This window comes from Miscanthus floridulus, chromosome 8, assembly GCF_019320115.1.
Source record: "Miscanthus floridulus cultivar M001 chromosome 8, ASM1932011v1, whole genome shotgun sequence".
In the NCBI taxonomy this organism is placed as follows: domain Eukaryota; kingdom Viridiplantae; phylum Streptophyta; class Magnoliopsida; order Poales; family Poaceae; genus Miscanthus; species Miscanthus floridulus.
In genome coordinates, this window is record NC_089587.1 from 68,391,548 (window position 1) to 68,410,147 (window position 18,600).

The following is an 18,600-nucleotide window of genomic DNA, read 5'->3' on the forward strand; positions in this document are numbered from 1 at the left end:
GGCTCTCCTTACTTGCCCAAGCTTCTATGCCTCTGAAATATTGGGATCAAGCTTTCCTAGCCGCCACCTATCTTATAAATAGATTGCCAAGTAGGGTGATCAATAATTCCACCCCTCTTGAGCGCCTCCTCAATCAAGAGTCTGATTACAGTTCTCTTAGAACCTTTGGTTGCGCTTGTTGGCCTAATCTTAGGCCATACAACCAGCACAAATTAGCGTTCCGTTCCAAACAATGCGCCTTTCTTGGGTACAGCAACATGCATAAGGGGTTCAAGTGTCTCGACATCAATACAGGATGCATCTATATATCACGTGATGTAGTCTTTGACGAACATATTTTTCCCTTTGCTCAATTGCACCAAAATGCCGGCACCAGATTCACCACAGAATCCCTCTTGCTGCCAGAATCCCTCTTGCTGCCTTCTAGTGCTCCTAGCTTCCAGGGTGCACAAGTGCATGACAATGAGTTGCATACTCCAGATACTAATCCCGCTAACCATGTCCAAGAAATCCAGGAAGAAAATCCAGTATTTTTTGGTGCAGAATCCGTAGGAAATGGTGATTTTACGCCATGTATACCGCCTAGCGCATTTCCCGGAGATGATCCGCCAACCAACGCCGACAACGGGGTTCGGCGATCCACGATGACAGGCGCGTCGGACACGCTAGGATCGAACGATGGGGCGCCACGAGGACCTCTATCTCCCGAACCGCGGATCGCCGAACCGCGAGGAGCAGATCGCGCTGGATCTTCTGCGCCCATGGATGCCGGGCCAGCCACCACAGCTCCCGCACCCGGATCCGGTGCAGCGGGCGCTTCCCTCAACGACGATTCTCCCGGATTGCCTGTGCCATCGCCGCCTGCTGCCCACCGTCCGCGACCTTGCACTAGACTCCAATCCGGCATTTGCAAGCCCAAACAATTCACTGATGGGACTGTCAAGTACGGTCTCCTTGCTGCTAATGGTGAGCCGAATACTCTTGATGAAGCACTCACTAATACAAATTGGAAGCATGCCATGGATGTGGAATTCTCAGCCTTGCAGAAGAACCAAACCTGGCGGCTTGTCCCATCTGTCCCAGGGAGGAACATCATCGACTGTAAGTGGGTGTACAAAATTAAAAGATGTACAGATGGCACAATCGACAGGTATAAAGCCCAGCTAGTGGCCAAAGGCTTCAAACAACGATATGGCATTGACTACGAGGACACATTCAGTCCTGTAGTCAAGGCAGCAACTATCAGACTGGTTCTCTCCATTGCAGTATCGCAAGGGTGGAGCCTACATCAGTTGGATGTGCAGAACACGTTTCTCCATGGTGTTCTAGAGGAAGAAGTTTACATGCGACAGCCTCCTGGGTATCAAGATAAAAGGTTCCCTGATTACGTTTGCAAGCTTGACAAAGCTATTTATGGTCTGAAACAGGCGCCCAGAGCCTGGTATCACAGGTTAAGTGCAAAGTTGCAAGAGTTAGGTTTTAAACCATCTAAGGGCGACACCTCTCTCTTTTACTTCCGCAACAATGACTTGGTCATGTTTATTCTCATCTATGTTGATGATATTATTGTTGCCAGTTCGTCAGTAGAAGGTACCAAGGGGTTACTTCGTGCTCTCCAGTCCGACTTTGCCCTCAAGGATTTGGGTGATCTACATTACTTTCTTGGCATTGAAGTAAATAAATCAATAATGGGATGGTGATGACTCAGTCAAAATACAGCAAGGATGTTTTGAGAAGAACAGGAATGCTCAACTGCAAGCCGTGTCATACTCCCATGGCAACCTTGGAAAAACTATCAGCCTATGAAGGTACGCCACTGGGTCCTGAAGATTCTACTCGGTTCAGAAGTGTTGTAGGAGCACTCCAGTACTTGACACTTACACGGCCAGACATTTCATTTGCTGTAAACAAAGTGTGCCATTTTCTTCATAAACCTACAACAATACATTGGAAGGCAGTAAAAAGGATACTACGGTATATTCAGCACACCTTGGGACTGGGACTCAGGATTACCAAATCTATGTCTACACTAGTCAGTGGTTTCTCGGACGCAGATTGGGCAGGCTGTGTGGATGACCGATGCTCCACTGGTGGTTTTGCCATATTTCTTGGCGGTAATCTTGTGTCATGGAGTGCACGCAAGCAGCCCACAGTGTCAAGATCGAGCACTGAAGCGGAGTACAAGGCGATGGCAAATGCAACAGCAGAAGTAATCTGGATTCAGTCACTACTGCGAGAGCTTGGCATCAAATCTCCATCAGCTGCAACACTATGGTGTGACAATCTTGGTGCGACATATCTGTCGGCAAATCCGGTATTTCATGCAAGGACCAAACATATCGAAATCGACTATCACTTTGTTCGAGAAAGAGTAGCACAAGGACTATTGCGGATTCGGCTCATTGGAACAGGAGACCAAGTCGCTGATGGATTAACCAAGCCACTGAATGTCTATAAAATGGAGGAGCTAAAACGCAATCTCAAACTTGGATCAGCAGGTTGATATTGAGAGAGGATGTTAGCAACAATAGGAGTTTTACCTTGTATGGTAACAAACCAACCGTGATATATGGATGCCGTGCATGCTAGGATAGAGAAAGATATATATGGTTATTGTAACAATAGATAGAAATAGTACTGGCTATTCATGAATCACGGTTGGTTACTTGTAAGCCACGCAGAGGGCTGTTCTCTGTATGTATTAATAGAGCTACGCGGCCTCGAGAGAGGTTGAACGCTTCCACAAACTTTCACAGTGGCGCCGGGAGGGAGAAGTCTTGCGCGCTGTATGGGATCCACCTGATCGACTAAGATCAAAACTCGTCGGCCTCAATGAGGGTTTTATGCTAACGGTGAGGAGCGGGTTTCATCCTGATGAAACTGTCTTCCCCTCTCTCCTCACAAATACTTTGCAACCTAAACAAATTTGCTAATGTGCCACATCATTAAATGAGAATAAAACTTTTTTCAAAACTTCATTGAATCTAGCCTAAGGCCAATCTCGGTGAGTAGTTTCATAGCGTTGTTTACATGATTATCATGTCATATTAAATAAAATGAAATATAGATGAAACACTAACTCTCAATGAAAAGTTTTATTATAAGGTTTCATAGACATTTAATTTCATGACTTACAGAGAGATGGTAACCGTGTCAAAAGAGTTTCATCCCCATGAAATTACTTCTTCTCTTATTTAAAACGTTGTCACATCATCAAAAACGCTTATGTGGTAGCTTATAAAATATAAATAAAACTCTGATGAAACTTTCATTGAGACTGAAGTGACCCTAGCCATGAGAATTTGCCAACTCCGCCACCGGCTGTGGTTGATGGACTAATTAATACACATAGTTATGATTCTTTTTTTTTAAAGCAAAGACCCGTAGCTTTATTATGTCTCAGGTGGATCGTGAATGAACCGCCAGAGTAATTACAAACTCTGGGAGGGGATCAATCCAAACATAGGATTGATCCGGGTCCTATAACAAACCACAACAAGCTAACTCATGTGCACAAACATTGCAAAAACGTGGAACATAATTTACATAAAAAAAGAGCTAGGTGTCTAAAAGAAATTTAGCTTCTTTAAACAGAATACCTCCAGCGGAAAGATCATATTCAAAACATTTGAGGGCCTTTACCGGAACCATAGAATCCGATTCAAGCTGAATTTGCATCATTCCTGGATCTGCTGCCACGGTGATAGCTATCAAGCAAGCATGCACTTCAGCATATAGAGCATCATGGACATTATCCAAATTTCCCGCCGGAATCATGGATCCTTCATGATCCCTCACAATAAAGCCCCAGGCTCCACACTATAAAAGAATCATCAAAATTAATTTTCACATATTCAGAGTTTGGCGGACACCAACGTACCTTTTCTATCATTGGTTTTTCACCTTTCTCTTGCCACTGCATATAGAAAAAGGGTTTATAATCTTCCTTCCATGCGACTTCCCGATTTCCTTTTGAGACGCTTGATTCCGACGATGTGACTTCCCTCCACTTTATTTTCGACCACTTGCCTCCGTAGGTTCCTCGGGAGGGTAGGATAAACACGCCATTGACTTAGAAAATTAGACCAGTCTGCTTCTGTGTCAAGGATAACAAGTTCACTGAATTGTTCGAATGATAATTTGCTGGCAGGCAGGTACTTGCAAGAAGCTGGTTCGCTCGGTTGGATTATCTCGGCACTGAACAGGCTGGCGACATCTACTCATCCACATTATTTAATTCTGACATCGCCATAGGCCTTTCAAAGAAATGTATCATTGATCTTGCTTGATGCATCATTGATCTTGCTTGATGCCCCAATGAAAACGACGGTTGTCCTTTCCATCTCTGAAGAGAGGCCAAAGGCCAGTGCCCACTCAACAACACACTGGGTCCAAATTTTATAATTCTTTTACTGCAGTGACATAATCACTACTGTGGTGACATCGTCACTGCAGTGACATAATCAGCTAATTTATCAAGAGAGTAGTCAAGGGTGCCTGTCACGATGACAGAATATTATTATCATTATTACAAGATTGTAATCTTCATGAGATGCACAATAAAGAAAAATATAATATTTTCATCTGTCAAAATATCTTACTACTACTAATTAGAGGCTCCATCAGAGCCTCCAGGGCAATTCGCACCAGATGCGCTAGAGAAAAAAAAAGATAGATTCTTGAAATTCTCACAATAATAAAAAACGATTAGTCTTTAATTTGGTAGATGTTAATCATCATCTTCGATAAGAGCCATTAGATCATTATGTTATATAAAAAATTACCCAGCTCTATTATTATGAAAATAGATAAACTAACCCCTTAAGTTTGTATGTAAATCACCCACCTCCACCATTATGAAAGATAATCCAAATAAGCCTCCTAAATGTGTATCTAAATTACCACCTTTAACGTTATAAAAATGTTTCAAAATGCCCCCTAAATTTGCATCTAATTACCCATTTTTACCATATATGAATGATAATTCAAAAGAATCCCCTAAAATTTTACCTAAATTACCCATTTGTAGCATTATGAAAGATAATTCAACCCACATATGTAGTTGTGTAAAACAACACAAAATTAACCCATGAATCTATATTTAATTTACCCACCTATAATATTAACAAACATGATCTAAAGTAAACCTAAATTTGCATCTAATTACCCACTTTTGTTATTATGATAGATAATCTACATAACCCCTTAAATTTGCATCTAAATTACCACCTCTGTCATTAATAAAAAAAATATCACCTCAAATCTACATCTAAAATGTCAACGTCTTCTATTATGAAAAAATTTAAATAATCATAAACCATATATGTTTCTACATTATCCACTTCTGCTAATTTTAATTTAATATATTAAATTTTGATTAAAGTACATATACATGTTGTACCATATTACAGATCAAGTACACATGTATGTATGAACAATAAATATGTATATAAACGTTATGTTTCATTAATATTTTCTTAATTAATGACTCCTATACTAATGATACTAACAAATTAATTAAAACTATATTAATAACCATGACATATATAATTAATATAAGTTGTTACTTTTCATATAATGCTTGATAACTCGTATGTCCATGATAACCAGACGGCCCCGGGCCCCAAGTCTATGATAACTCGCATGTCGCCCAAGTCACACTATCATTGCGGCGCAGCACACAAAACATCTCCACCGTACCCCAGCTAGGCAGCAAGCCTGCCGGCCGGCCGACGGAAGGAGGGGGGACCGGGGGAGGGAAGCAGGGAGCCGCCATCAACCATGACTGAGCTGGCGGCTGGCGCCGTGAGCTCACTGCTGGTCGTCGTCCGCAACGAGGCGCTGCTGCTTGGCGGCGTCCGGGACGACGTGCAGTTCATCAAGGAGGAGATGGAGAGCATGAAGAGTTTCCTGGCGCACCTAGCCCGGAGCACGCCCCCCGGCAGGGAGCACGACGAGCAGGTGCGCACCTGGATGAACCAGGTGCGGCTGCTAGCTCAGGACTGCCACAACTGCATCGACCTCTACCTGTACAGCGGGAACCCCGACATCCACCGTGCCAAGGGCAGGCTCCGGCGCTACCTCTGGTGGGTTTACTGGTTCCTGCGCAAGCTGCTCGCGCAGCACCGCGCGGCGGTCCAGCTACGCCAGCTCAAGGACCGGGCGCGTGATGTCGGCGAGCGACGCTTGAGGTACGGCGTGGAGGTGCCAGTGAAGTCAGGGTCGGGGGAATCGCCTCCCACCGCTGGCCGGTTAGTGGCGGCGACAGCATCTTCATCAGCTCGGGCTGCTGCGCCTGTGCGCGGTGGCTATGCTGCTGGTGCTTCTTCTGCCGGAGACGACAACGAAGAAGAATACGAAGACGGCGACGATCAACTCATGGGGGCAACGACCGCCGGCGGTCATTCTGGTCGAAGAGCCTTCACCGAGCCTCGCACTCTTGACGACTACGTCAAGGCAAAGCTATGGGAGTGGGTAGGAAAAATTACTGTAAATGCCGGCAAAAGTCTGTCCATGGTCATCGTGGCACCGTATACATATCAGGACCTCCTCGCTCTCGTACAAGAAATTTGGGTTTCCAAGGGCATCGGTTACCAACGCATGGTCTTGGTCGACATCCCGGCCGTGCACCCCGATCTCATGCCGCTACGAGCCAAGGAAGTCCTCTTCTACATTCAGCACGAGCTCAAGCATGCCAAATCCCAACCTCAACCCCAGGAGCCAGGCCCAGATGAAGGCGAAGGGGACTGGGAAGTTTACATAAGAAAATTGCAAATTTACCATGAAAAAAAGAGGGCTCTTTCTCTTCTTAAAATCAAGGAGAATATCAAAGAGATGAAGGTTCATGAGAAGCTTGACAAAATCAAAAGTGATATCCAAGGTCGACTAGGGAATGGCGACGGACTACCCAAGGGTGACAAGCTGCAGGGTGAGCTTGACCACCTAGACATTGACGTCCTCCTTCAGCTGCTGCTCCATGCAGCTGTTGCTGCGTCCCAACAAGACCAAGGGAAGAACAAAAACATACATATACCAGCGCAGATCGTCAAGAAGCTTAAGGAGCATATGGAAGCAGAGGAAAAGGACAAGACCCTTGAAGAGGAAGAAGTAGCCAAACATATGGGGTTGGAAGAAGGAGAAGCCGCAGGCAAGAACATGGAGGAGAAGGAGGAGGAGGAGGAGGAGGAAGAAGAAGAAGAAGAAGAAGAAGAAGAAGAAGAAGAAGACGAAGACGAAGAAGAGGAGGAGGAGGAGGTGGTGGTGGAGGATACGACATGGATTCACCTCGATGAGGCACAATATGCACACATCCTGCGGAATCTGTTCCCCAAGAGCATAAGCAGCAGTAGCAGGCCCCTGCAAGCTCAAGACAGATCGTTGGTGGGCAAGCAAGCCACAAAGCCCACAACGGCTACATTACTCGGTGAAGATGAAATCAAACAAATGATCCATGACGCAAAGAAAGACATCTTACGGGAGCTGCAGGAAGGAAAATATGACAAGGGTGAAGGGACAGGTGAATTTGCTGTTCCAGATCAAAACCCAGAAACTGTTTCTGAAAAAATCGGTCAGATGATTGACGACATGAAGCAGGAGTTCAAAGAGCAGCTCAAGATCAAAGGGCTCGTGGAAGAGATCAATAAACAATTGAACTATGCAAGTGCCCTGTTTATCCTCAAAGTTGACGAGCTGATGGATGTTTCCACATTGGAGGATACCAGAAATGCTCTGAGCCTGTTAAACACCAGCTCCGATATAATGGTCGTCACCACCACAAAGGTGGACAGCCAGGTGGCTAAAGAATATTGCTATCCACAGCTGGAACCTATAGACTACTCTCTTGCTGGCCTCTACCATGATACAGTTCTAGAGCTTACTGGCCAGCTGCAGAAGAAGAATGAAGACAAGCACTACGACGACCACCACCTCCGAATTTTTCATGATATCTTGGACGAGTGTGAGCCACATGAATTCTGCATGAAGATCTTCACGCATGCCTTGTATGCTAACCCCAAGAGGAGCACCGAGGAGTTACTCAAGCTGCACATCACCCTGCGGGATTTGCCAGCATCATTCAATAGCATCAGGGTGATGTTCAAATTCTCTTACAATGATCTGCCCAAAGAATACAAGTCCTGCTTGCTGTACCTAGCTATCTTCCCTCCGGGACACAAGATCAGGCGGTCAACCTTGATTGGACGGTGGGTTGCAGAAGGGCTAACTTCCAAGGAAGATTGGCACAGTTCCGTGCGTCAGGCCAACCGATGTTTTGACGCACTAGTTGACCGGTGCCTTGTTTATCCAGCTGATATAGGTGCCACAGGAAATGTAAAGAGCTGCATCGTAGGTGAACCGGTTCATGGAATCATTACCACCATCGCCAGAAAACAACACATCCTGGAGACACGTCTGTCACATCACTTGGCTCGCCACTTCTCCGTCTTCAACGATCTCCAGCTTCGCAGCTCTGACGGGATTGATAAATTCTTCCAGGGGCTCTATAGATCATCTCGAGTGTCCGTGCTCAAGGTGCTAGATCTAGAAGGCTGTAAGTGCTTTACTGGGAAGAACCAACGGTACCTCAAGGACATCTGCAGAAAGATGTTACTGCTGAAATATCTGAGCCTAAGGAGAACAAATATTAGCCAGCTACCTACAGAAATCAACAACCTCCGTGAGCTAGAGGTATTGGATATCCGACAAACTGAGGTGCCTTCACATGCAACAGCAAATATCCTGCTCTTGAAGCTGAAGCGTCTGCTTGCTGGTCACGTTGGTCTGAATTATCCAAGCAGTTTTGGCTCTGCTAGTGCTAGTGGCCAGATCCCTCACAAGATCTACAAAATGGTAAACATGGAGGTACTGTCTAATGTCAAGGCCCAGCGCAGTCATGATTTACAAGACATTGGAAACCTATGGCAGCTGAGGAAGCTGGGTGTGGTTATCGATGATAAGGATAGTCACCTCAGGAAGTTGCTTCAGACGATCAGTGACCTACACGAGTGCCTCCGTTCTCTGTCAATCACTACTATTCCCGTAGCCACACCCACACCACGCGAGGCATTGGGTACTACTCCTAGTCCTGCTAGTGCAGATGAGTTACCTGCAGATGGCAATGTCAATGGCATTGGCTCTCTCTTAAAAAAACATCCCAAGATTCTTCATAGTTTAAGCATCAGGGGAACCACGCACAAGGGGAATGTTCTTTCATTGTTCATAAAAGGTAATAAAAACATACTGGCCAAGGTAACTCTAAGTGACACGCCGCTGACCAAAGATGATCTCAAATTCCTTGCCAAGCTGCCCAAGTTACGGTGTGTCAGGCTCCAACACATTGCATGCACCGACACCGAGCACATGCTCGCCTTCGAGAAGGATGAGTTCATAAGTCTTAAGTACCTTCTCGTCGAGGGGTCCGACTTGACTAATATCACTTTTGTGGATGGATCAGCCCCTGAGCTTGAGAAGATGGTTCTGTCTTTCACCAGCACAGGTTCTATCTCTGGAGTTCACTGGCTTTCAAAATTGGAAGAGCTTGAGTTGAACAACAGCTTCTGCGGCAGGTTGCTATCCTCGTTTGACGATGCCACACAAATAGCCAAGCTGACTCTTCGTGGTACAAAGCTAGAGCAAGACGCTCTACAAAGCCTCACCAAGAACCCAAATATACGCAGTCTGGTGCTCTTGGAAGGGTCTTTCGGTGGAATACAGAACGAGACTATATTAGAAAAGGATGACTTATTATGGCTCAACCTTCTTGTTGTTGACTGCTCGGCCATCACCAAGATCGTCTTCACCAGCGGATCTGCTCCTAGGCTCGAGAAGATTGTCTGGTCCTCTTCCACATCTCTCTCCAGCATCGACAAACTTCCCAGATTGAAGGAACTCGAGTTCAAGGGTGACCAAGCAGTCCCTGATGAGATGATAGAGGCCATTGACAAACATCAAAACAAGCCCATTCTTAAACTTAATGGACCAGAAACTCAAGACTAAGCAAAAGGAGATGAACAAGATCGGTTCTCTTCCAGCTGGAAGTAACAGGTTTCACGCTGGAGGGGCCTCTCACCTTTGATCCCATTGGTGTGGTTTGCGTGTGTGCTATTGTGGTGGATTGCCATTTGTTCTGCTGCACATGAACAGGTGTTTGCGTCCTGGGCGCATTACAAGTTTACAACTGAGTATGTCCGTTTACTTGCTCTGTACAAATGGTTGTATTTATGCTTGGATTTGAATTTGTGTGCCTTTCCTCTATATCGAGCATCTTATGCATTCGTGTACAGTTCATGTAATAAGTGTGCTGTTTGTGGACACATTTGACTTCTTATATCAATGTAAAGTGTGATATATATCAGTATGCTTTGATTGGGCTCTGCAGCTCAAAGACGAACTGGCTTGTGTCATGATATAGTTACTTGTACTGTAGGCATCAGTTGATTCAAACGAGCTGAGTAGCTGTTGCACTAATGACTGCCTAGGTACTTGAAGCAGAGCTTTATGCAGATTAAGCATGTGTGATCAGTGGCGGAGCTCGTGAATCTTGATGCCTAGCCGCCTAGGGCAACTATCTAAGCACCTAAACAACTCAAGCTCAGCCATGTACAGATAATTTACAAACGCGAATGAAAAGATGCATAATTTAGTGATATCAATTCCCCGCTTAATCATACAACAAACTTGGTAAAACAATAATGTGGTGCAAAATAAATACGTAACTAAAGATGATTTTGCTTTATCCTCACCTCTTATATCTGGATCAACATACGAACCTACTTATGAAGGTGACCCTGAACCTACTTAATACTTATCACATATGAAGGTGACCTGGTGGACTTTTCAGGCACATGATCTTTCTATCTGATTGCTACATGCTACAAAGCCAAGTACAACAACCATTTGATCTTTGAATCTGCTAGGTACTTGCTACAAAGCCAAGTAAATAAGCAGCTTGCTACTTGCTATTATAAACAAAAAACAGCCTGTACTTAGGCACAAACAACTGAGAACAAAATTGGAATGAAAATTTAACACTGCATAATTGGAAATTATTAGGAACAAGTGAATGACCTGCTGACTGCTAGGTGCTAGCTTTGGTCTGGCCGGCCGCGGCGGTGTGTCGTTGGTCTGCAGTGCGGGAGGCCAAAAGCTGTTGGTCAGCTTGGGCTTTGCGGTTGCGCCTTTGTTGCAGGCTGCAGCACAGCATTGTAGGGGTCGCTAGCCCTTGACCGTCTGCGGCTGGCCGCCTGGCTCCGCCCCCGCAGCATACCAGACCAGCTCCTCGATATGGCAGTGCGCCGCCGCCTGCCGCCTGCCGGCTGCCCGAGTAGCGGCACCGTCGCTGAGCCCCTGATGTGGCCGTGCCGCCGCTCGATTTTGATTTTTGGCCAGCGTCCAACACTGGGGTTCGATTTGACTAGCGGCGTCGCTAGGGCAGGCTGATGGATTGGGGCACGAAGACTTACTGGGCCAAGTATCGGCCCATCAATCTCCTACGACTAAAAAAAATATAGATATTTTTTTATACGATATTTATTTTGGTTCGTTCGTCTGTCGACATCTGCGATCCCACGACATCTTAATTACTGATTGATCGTGTTATTCTCCTTGATTGAATATTGCCTATCATGTGATAGAGGAATCACGGTAAAATATGAAGTAGAAAATTATTGTGCTATCCATATACACATTACATGTTTGCATGCACCAGCATACATGACAACGAGCAAAAAGAAAAAGAATTAACACAGAAGGAAAGAGAATTAAGACAAAAGGAACTTCTTTGCATTTCTAAGAACCTTGCCAAATCTGCCTATATTTAATTACTTCCCCTCTTTGCATTTGCAAAAGGGACAGTTTTTTTTCTCCTTTCATTTGGTTTCACGCTCACGTGTTCCATCGCCCCCGTTTGCTGTTTCTTGCGTGAACCATAGTTGATGTCATCTGTCTTCCATGGCTCAGCCTCTCAATCCCAAGAGAAGGTCCCTACCTCTCCCTGACTGGAGATCTAGCCTGCCAGAGGATCTCCTCGAGTCCATCGGCCAGCGTCTCGTGTCAGGCTACGACGCGACGTCCTTCTGATCCGCTTGCTCCCCATGGTGCGCCGTCGTCCCGTTCGCGACCTTCGGGCCGCTCCTGCGGCTCCCGTTCGACCCAAACTTGAACCGCGTCGGCTTCTACTGCGTCCCAGAGAAGAAGGTCTTGTCCAAGACGCTGCCCAACGTGCGCGGCAAGGTGGCGTGTGGCTCCTCGTGTGGGTGGGTGGCGCTTATGGATGAGGCGGTGTTCGTGACGCTGCTGAATCCATTCGTCGGTGCCCGTGCCCCCCCCCCCCGCGTTGAGCTCCCGCCAGCAGGCGAACACGTCGCGGCGGCGTCCTCATCAGAACGCGTGTCTAGGGTCCACGGTCGGTGTGTCCTCCATCCCACCAACGGCTACGGGGACGCGGATGCCGCAGGTAGGGCCATCAAGCTAGAAGACATGAGGGACGTGTTCTTTCGTGAGATCGTGCTCTCGGCGCCTCCTGACGCCGTCGGCCGTGAATGCATGGCCATGGCCATGCTTGGGTGCTCCATGGAGGTCGCATTCTACCGGGTTGGAGTCGACAGCGCATGGACGCTGCTCGACACCAAACTGGAGTTCTCCGTGGGGTCCATCGTCTATTGCTAAGACAAGTTCTTGGCGATCGACTGCACTGGAGAAATCTCCATCTGTAGCAGCAACACCGTCGGCGCTACTCCAACCGCGACGCTGCTGCCATCGCCGTCGCCACCTGCGGGGCTCTGCCACCACAGCTACCTAGAATCAAACGGTGAGCTGCACATTGTGGGTGCCATGGTGAGCATGTTCCATGAGACACAGAGCTTCACCTACGGCAGCGCGATCTACAAGTGCAACCTCCACGACCGTACGCCGGAGTAGTCCAAGGTGAGGGACATCGGTGATCAGACACTGTTCGTGTCTAAATATTTTAATGAAAGCTTCAGTGGAATAAGTGTATCCAAGTAAAAGGAGAACAAAATCTACATGTCTGAGCCATTGTATGGGGATCCATATAATTTGGTCCATCGATTGGAGATCGTTGATATTGCTATCGGCGTATCCGAAGTGAAGCCCGTCCAGGAAAAGATGTAGAGTTTGTAAGCTTACGACGCCGCGCACTCCGTGACTGTATTAAATTCATAAACTTTGCTTTTTGGATTAAATATCACTTTAACGTTGATATTTAATTTAACAGTATTGTTATCTTATCGTGCGATCTGTGTGTTTTTAGTATAAATTGTTAGTTATCCCGTAGCAACGCGCGGGTATGCTACCTAATTAAACCCTTAAATTTAAAGGGAAAAAATTCATATTACCTCCCATAACTTTTGCGAAAGTCTGTTTTTCCTCTCTGAACTCCAAAACCAGTACACCACCACCTTAGAACTTTTAAAACAGTTTCAAAGATTCAGACGAAATAAATAAAAAAGGAAAAGACAAATTTTCTTTTTTATTTATTTCGGCTGGATGTTTGAAAAATCATAGTAAATCACAGAAAAATTCTAAAATGGAAAATTCAATTTTGTTGGACTCCACATGAGTAGATCTACACAATGAACATATAATATGACATGCTTTAGTACAAGTTTTTTTATGTAGCTTTAGATATATGTTTTTCTGTAATTAATTCATAGCTGCAGTTTCTATGATCCAATTGTAGTGAAATTTTTATGATGGACTAATTATTATATGCTTGAACTGTAGTAAAAATTTTATACTTATTGGATCATGTATAACTTAGTTATAGATTTATTTAGGTGTATGCTCGTTAACTAAGTTATACATAATCCAATATGTATGAAATTTTTACTGTAGTTCAAGCATACAATAACTAGCCCACCATAACATTTTTATCACAATTGGACCACAGAAACTGCAGCTATGAATTAATTATAGATAAGCATATATCTAAAGCTACAGAAAAAAACTTGTACTAAAGCATACCATATTATATGTTCACTGTATAGATCTACTCATGTGGAGTCCAACAAAATCTGATTTTCCATTCTATGATTTTTCTATGATTTACTATGATTTTTCAAAGATTCAGCCGAAATAAATAAAAAAGAAAAAGACAAAATCGTCTTTAAAAACTGCTTATAACTGGTCAGGGATGTAAAACGAACTGTCTTAAAAGTTTAGGGAGGTGCTTTACCCAATTTTAAGTTTAGGGAGGAAAAACAGACTTTTGCAAATGTTAAGAGAGGTAATGTGGACGTTTTCTATTTGAAGGGTGCTAAGTGGGGTTTTTGGGCCACGCCTAGGGCTATAGCCCTAGTGGCCCTAGGCCCATATGTGATACACAATATGTCTGCATTTTTTATGATTGCCGGGCAAGAATTAGCCCACCAGAAAAAAAAAATGAAACTATATTTTTAGATGTACGTTGGTGTGCTCACGTAGTTTCTCCTGTTAGCTGTTGGAGCCCTGTTTTTCCTAAAAACATCTAAATTTAGACTTAAGACAAATATACACCATCTGTTGGAGTTGCTCTAACAATAAAATTAGTGCAACTCCAGAAAGGGTCCCTGCTTGAGCCCCCATAGCTAAATATGGGGGCTCATGACAAAAAAAAACGTGAATTGACCAGGGTTGAAATTCTTGAGCAAATTCTTATCTAATCTAATCTAAATAAATGTATTTCCAGGTTGCATTTATATACCAGTGCAACCTTTGATCAGGAGGAAATCGAGAGAGGTCTCCGGACAGATTAATCCTTGACATGACGATAACTAACTTTTTGACAATTTTAATCAAATATCAAAATTATATATTTTTATGGGTCCTCAAATGAAGTCACTGAACTCGATATTTAACTCTACCAACACATGTATAGTAAGGAAATTAAAGTTATGATATATTTACAAGTAAATATTTATGTACCTTACTAGGGAGAAAAATCTATATTTTAATTTGATTAAATTTAATAGGGCATTGTTATATTATTGGCACTATTAACTTATGTTATGGATGTCATGGACATCAAAAAATAAATTATAGATTTAAAATTTTATAAAAGGAAAAACATAAATAGATATGTAGCATGGGTAGTAGAAAATAGAGTCTGATCCCTGTTGGATTGATCTTTATTCTTTACATACATATATAGAGAATGCTCTGTAACCTTAGGTACAAGTTACGTTATGTACATTCTGTATAAAAACTAATGATACTACCTCACCAAACCAGTTTCCGTGTGCAAACCCTCGATCTCAAGCCAACGGTTTCCTAGCAACGGCCTGCAAGCAGCATAACAAAGAGAATCAGAGAGCAGCGCAGCACGAACAGGGCACAATGCAACCGATCCTTACCTATACTACTACTATGTAATAGTTACCATATTAAGTTTGAACTGCAGTTTATCCCATGCATGTTTCTCTGACGAAACTGAATGTGCACTGGACATGAACTCAGGGTCCGTTTGGTTGGGTTTTTGGTTTTGGCTTTTGGCCCCAAAAGCCAAAAGCCCAACCAAATGGACTGCTTTTGGAGGCTGTTTTTTTCAGAAGCAGCTGTTTTTCCGTAGTACATTTTTGAAAGCTGATTTGACCTTGCTTTTTGCTTTTGGCTTTCTGCTTTTCAAAATTGGTGGAATAAAAAGCTCTTCCATAGTTGTTTCAAGAGAGATAAGGATAAAATGTATATTTTATACTTGTTTAACCAAACAGCTTTCAGCTTTTCTACACCTCACAGCTCACAGTAGCTTTCTCACAGCTCACAGCCCACAGCAGCTTTTTGCCCACAGCCACAGCTCAACCAAACACACCCTCAACCTCGTCTACCTACGCCTGAAGCTTGGGACAGACCGGGACAGACGGCGTCGACATGGAGCCTGAAGAAACAAAACGATCAGAATGTATATGTATAGCCATCCCGTTTTGCAAGTGTGCAGCACTTAATAAAATTGGTTGCGGTGAATTTGGGAGCACTCACAGAGGTTAGGGTAGCAAGGTTGCTTTGACACTGGATCCTCTTCCAGAGGAGGTGGCACTTGACCGTATATCATCTCACAGCTCATGTCTTCAAAATCTGCAGATGGGTACGGTCAATGTGCATGATATGACAAACAGTAGGCTAGACTGGTGTTTCTGAAAGATAAAAAGGCCAATTGTTTCCTTGAACTGTTCAGCCTGAACATCATGAGCATATTCAGTCACACACACACACACACACACACACAAACTACACAAGGCTGTTTCTGCATTTTCAGGTAGTGAAAACTGAATGGAAGAAAAAAGGGCATTTTCAGGTAGTGAGAACTGCATTTTCAGGTACTCACTTGGATTCATGGTGAGTGGGAGTCCAAACTCGTTGGTGAAGAAGTCCTGCGTGGGGATCTTGCACATGTTGACGCACATCCCAACACACCCACTGTTCTCCAGGTACCTGCATTTCTTGATGAGCACCCCGCTGCGCTGCCTGACGCCGTCGACCTCCACCTCGATGACCTCGGAGGGCCCAACGAGCCAGCGGAAGAAAGGGACGGTGAGCGCGGCGTTGAACTCGCAGGCCCAGCGCGTGGGCGGGAACAGCTTCCGGAACTGCTCGGGCGCGCCGGGCGGGAGCATGGACAGCAGCACCTCGCGCACCGCCTCCTGCTGCTGCGCGCCGGTGCGCCCCACCATCACGCGCCGCGACACGTCCACGAAGCTCTCGTAGTCCCAATCCCACACCGCCTTCTTCTTCTCCGGCCCCGGCGGCTGCTTCTTCTTGGTCGCGTACTTCTCCATCTTCCGTGCGAACAGCCCCATGAACGCGCGCTCCAGCGGACCGTCACGGTACTCCGTCTTCTCCCCCATGGGCGCCGGCGCCGTCGCCACGCACCGCACGGTGCTGCCGCCGGCGCGTCGCTTGTTCGGGCTGATCGTCGGCGCCCTCTGGCACGTCCCGGCGCTCGCGGCGAAGCAGAGCTCCATGGGTCGCGGCAGCGCGGCCATCAAGCTGACGGAGTTGCGACGCGCACTGGTTGTCACCGCACGGGCTACTCGGTGGGTGCTGGGACTGGGACGACGGCGCCGGGCTCGGGCTGTGTTGCTGGCGCAGTGGCTCTGCCGCGAGACAGAAAGAGAGACCGAGATGCCCGCCCGCGTTGTGAGGCTGCGAGGGTGCGGCCGGTGGACGAGAGAACCTCTCCAGGTGGCACGACGGCCACAGCAATCTGCGCGTGGTTTGGATATCGTGCCATCGATCGGCAGAGACGAATGGACTGGCGTGTGGTGTCCACGGCCACGGGTGCCTTCTCGGTCCCGCGCAAAAATGACTTCAGGCCCGTGGGCTCAAAGCGGCCCAAGAGAAGAGATCCTACAGGCCCGTAGGTTATCGTCAGGCCCATACTAATTGGCACGGGCCTTGTACTCAGTGTGGGCCCAAGAGAAGAAGAGCAAAATTCCCATTGCTCAAAAAAAAAAAAAAACCTGTCCTTAGTTTACCCACTCATCAGATAGCTGGCTTAGTAGTAACTCAGTCAGATGGCAGGATGGTTACAGTCGATCGAGCACCAAATTTAATTCTGCTGATACTGCCAGTAACAAAATAGCTTGAGTAACCCCATAAAAAAATAGCTTGAGTAACGAATTACAACACATCTTTCGACTGAAAAAATTTATCCTTAAGCATATAGGCAAACTGTAAGCTTATCTCCACAAACAGAATCGATATGTCATCATACTACAAAAATTAAAACATTAGTTAGGATATATACCTGCAGAGACATAACCGATATGGCTAGGTAAGTTTATTCTCTCTACATAGCTGCAAAAAAAAAAGTGCACAACTCTCTTCTCTTTCTGTTGAGACATATCAGCTTGATGCACTGATGTTGCGCTAGAAGCATTCAGCCAGTCTCAGTCTCCGTTGTGTGATAAAAAAAAATTAAGCCTAAACATACCATGTGGATTAGCACTCAATCATTCAACACAGTGCCCTAGAAGCTCCATCCCATGACAATTTGCATTGTATCTGAGTGACTAGAGAGGCATTTGCTTCAAGTCCAAATTCAGCCTCCAAAATCAAGACATTCCTGCTATTCCGGAGGCTGATCGAGCTACTTGGCCATCGGTTCTTCTTACACTTCTATGGCGCCTGTGGGATGCTCGGAAGGCCGCCATCTTCAGAGGAGAGACGCACCATTGTCTCTCGGGTATGCGATGACAACCTGGGAAGGGCGGTTTGTTTCGGCGTCCATGGTCCCTGGTCTGCGACAATGGAAAATGTATTTTCGTTCATGTATCATTGATCAGCCCACGTCTAGTGCTAGCGCTGGATCGCTGGATCGCTGTTATGTAATTGACTCTTGTGCTCCCTTTTAATAAAATCCAGGCGGGGAATCTCTCCCCTCCGTAGTTCTTCCTCAAAAAAAAATCTACCATGGCAGTCTCAATTCCCTTGGTTTCAGGTGCAGAGATTTGTGTGTCAAAATAAAGACATTTGTGTGTATCATACACACAAATTGACACCATATATATACGAGCAAATCAACATGTCCTACTACAAAAAGTAAAGATTACTAAATAAGTCTGGTATTCATATACAAAGCATGGTCCATCCAAAGTTAACTTAAATTTG

At 45.3% G+C, this 18,600-nt stretch overlaps 2 protein-coding genes across 5 annotated transcripts; one reads left to right on the forward strand and one right to left on the reverse strand.

The window, feature by feature from the left end:
* Positions 1–5,589: 5,589 nt before the first annotated feature.
* Positions 5,590–10,386, forward strand: LOC136476621 (uncharacterized). Its single transcript, XM_066474532.1, has one exon. It carries the CDS (start codon positions 5,782–5,784, stop codon positions 9,991–9,993), a length of 4,212 nt encoding a protein of 1,403 aa, XP_066330629.1. The 5' UTR covers positions 5,590–5,781; the 3' UTR covers positions 9,994–10,386.
* A 4,698-nt stretch (positions 10,387–15,084) lies between these two features.
* LOC136472443 (beta-carotene isomerase D27, chloroplastic-like) lies at positions 15,085–17,177 on the reverse strand. 4 transcript variants are annotated; one of them, XR_010762345.1, is made up of 5 exons: positions 16,316–17,177; positions 15,970–16,065; positions 15,804–15,868; positions 15,374–15,445; positions 15,085–15,275 (listed from the first exon to the last, which is right to left on the reverse strand). XR_010762345.1 is itself a non-coding variant. In XM_066470150.1 (4 exons), exons 1-3 carry the CDS (start codon positions 16,971–16,973, stop codon positions 15,819–15,821), a joined length of 804 nt encoding a protein of 267 aa, XP_066326247.1. In that variant the 5' UTR covers positions 16,974–17,177; the 3' UTR covers positions 15,085–15,445; positions 15,804–15,818. The 4 variants fall into 4 exon arrangements, 1 of the variants encoding a protein (XP_066326247.1); XR_010762344.1 differs by having other exon boundaries at positions 15,348–15,445; XR_010762346.1 differs by lacking the exon at positions 15,374–15,445 and having other exon boundaries at positions 15,723–15,868.
* Between the last annotated feature and the right edge of the window lie 1,423 nt (positions 17,178–18,600).

Bases quoted from the DNA above. Each gene is read 5' to 3' on its own strand.
- LOC136476621 (XM_066474532.1), top strand. From the start codon at position 5,782: ATGACTGAGCTGGCGGCTGGCGCCGTGAGCTCACTGCTGGTCGTCGTC.
- LOC136472443 (XM_066470150.1), bottom strand. From the start codon at position 16,973: ATGGCCGCGCTGCCGCGACCCATGGAGCTCTGCTTCGCCGCGAGCGCC. The intron at 16,066-16,315 runs GTGAGTACCTGA...ACCCATCTGCAG, and splicing joins CCCACTCACCATGAATCCAA to ATTTTGAAGACATGAGCTGT. The intron at 15,869-15,969 runs GTGAGTGCTCCC...TTGTTTCTTCAG, and splicing joins ACCTTGCTACCCTAACCTCT to GCTCCATGTCGACGCCGTCT.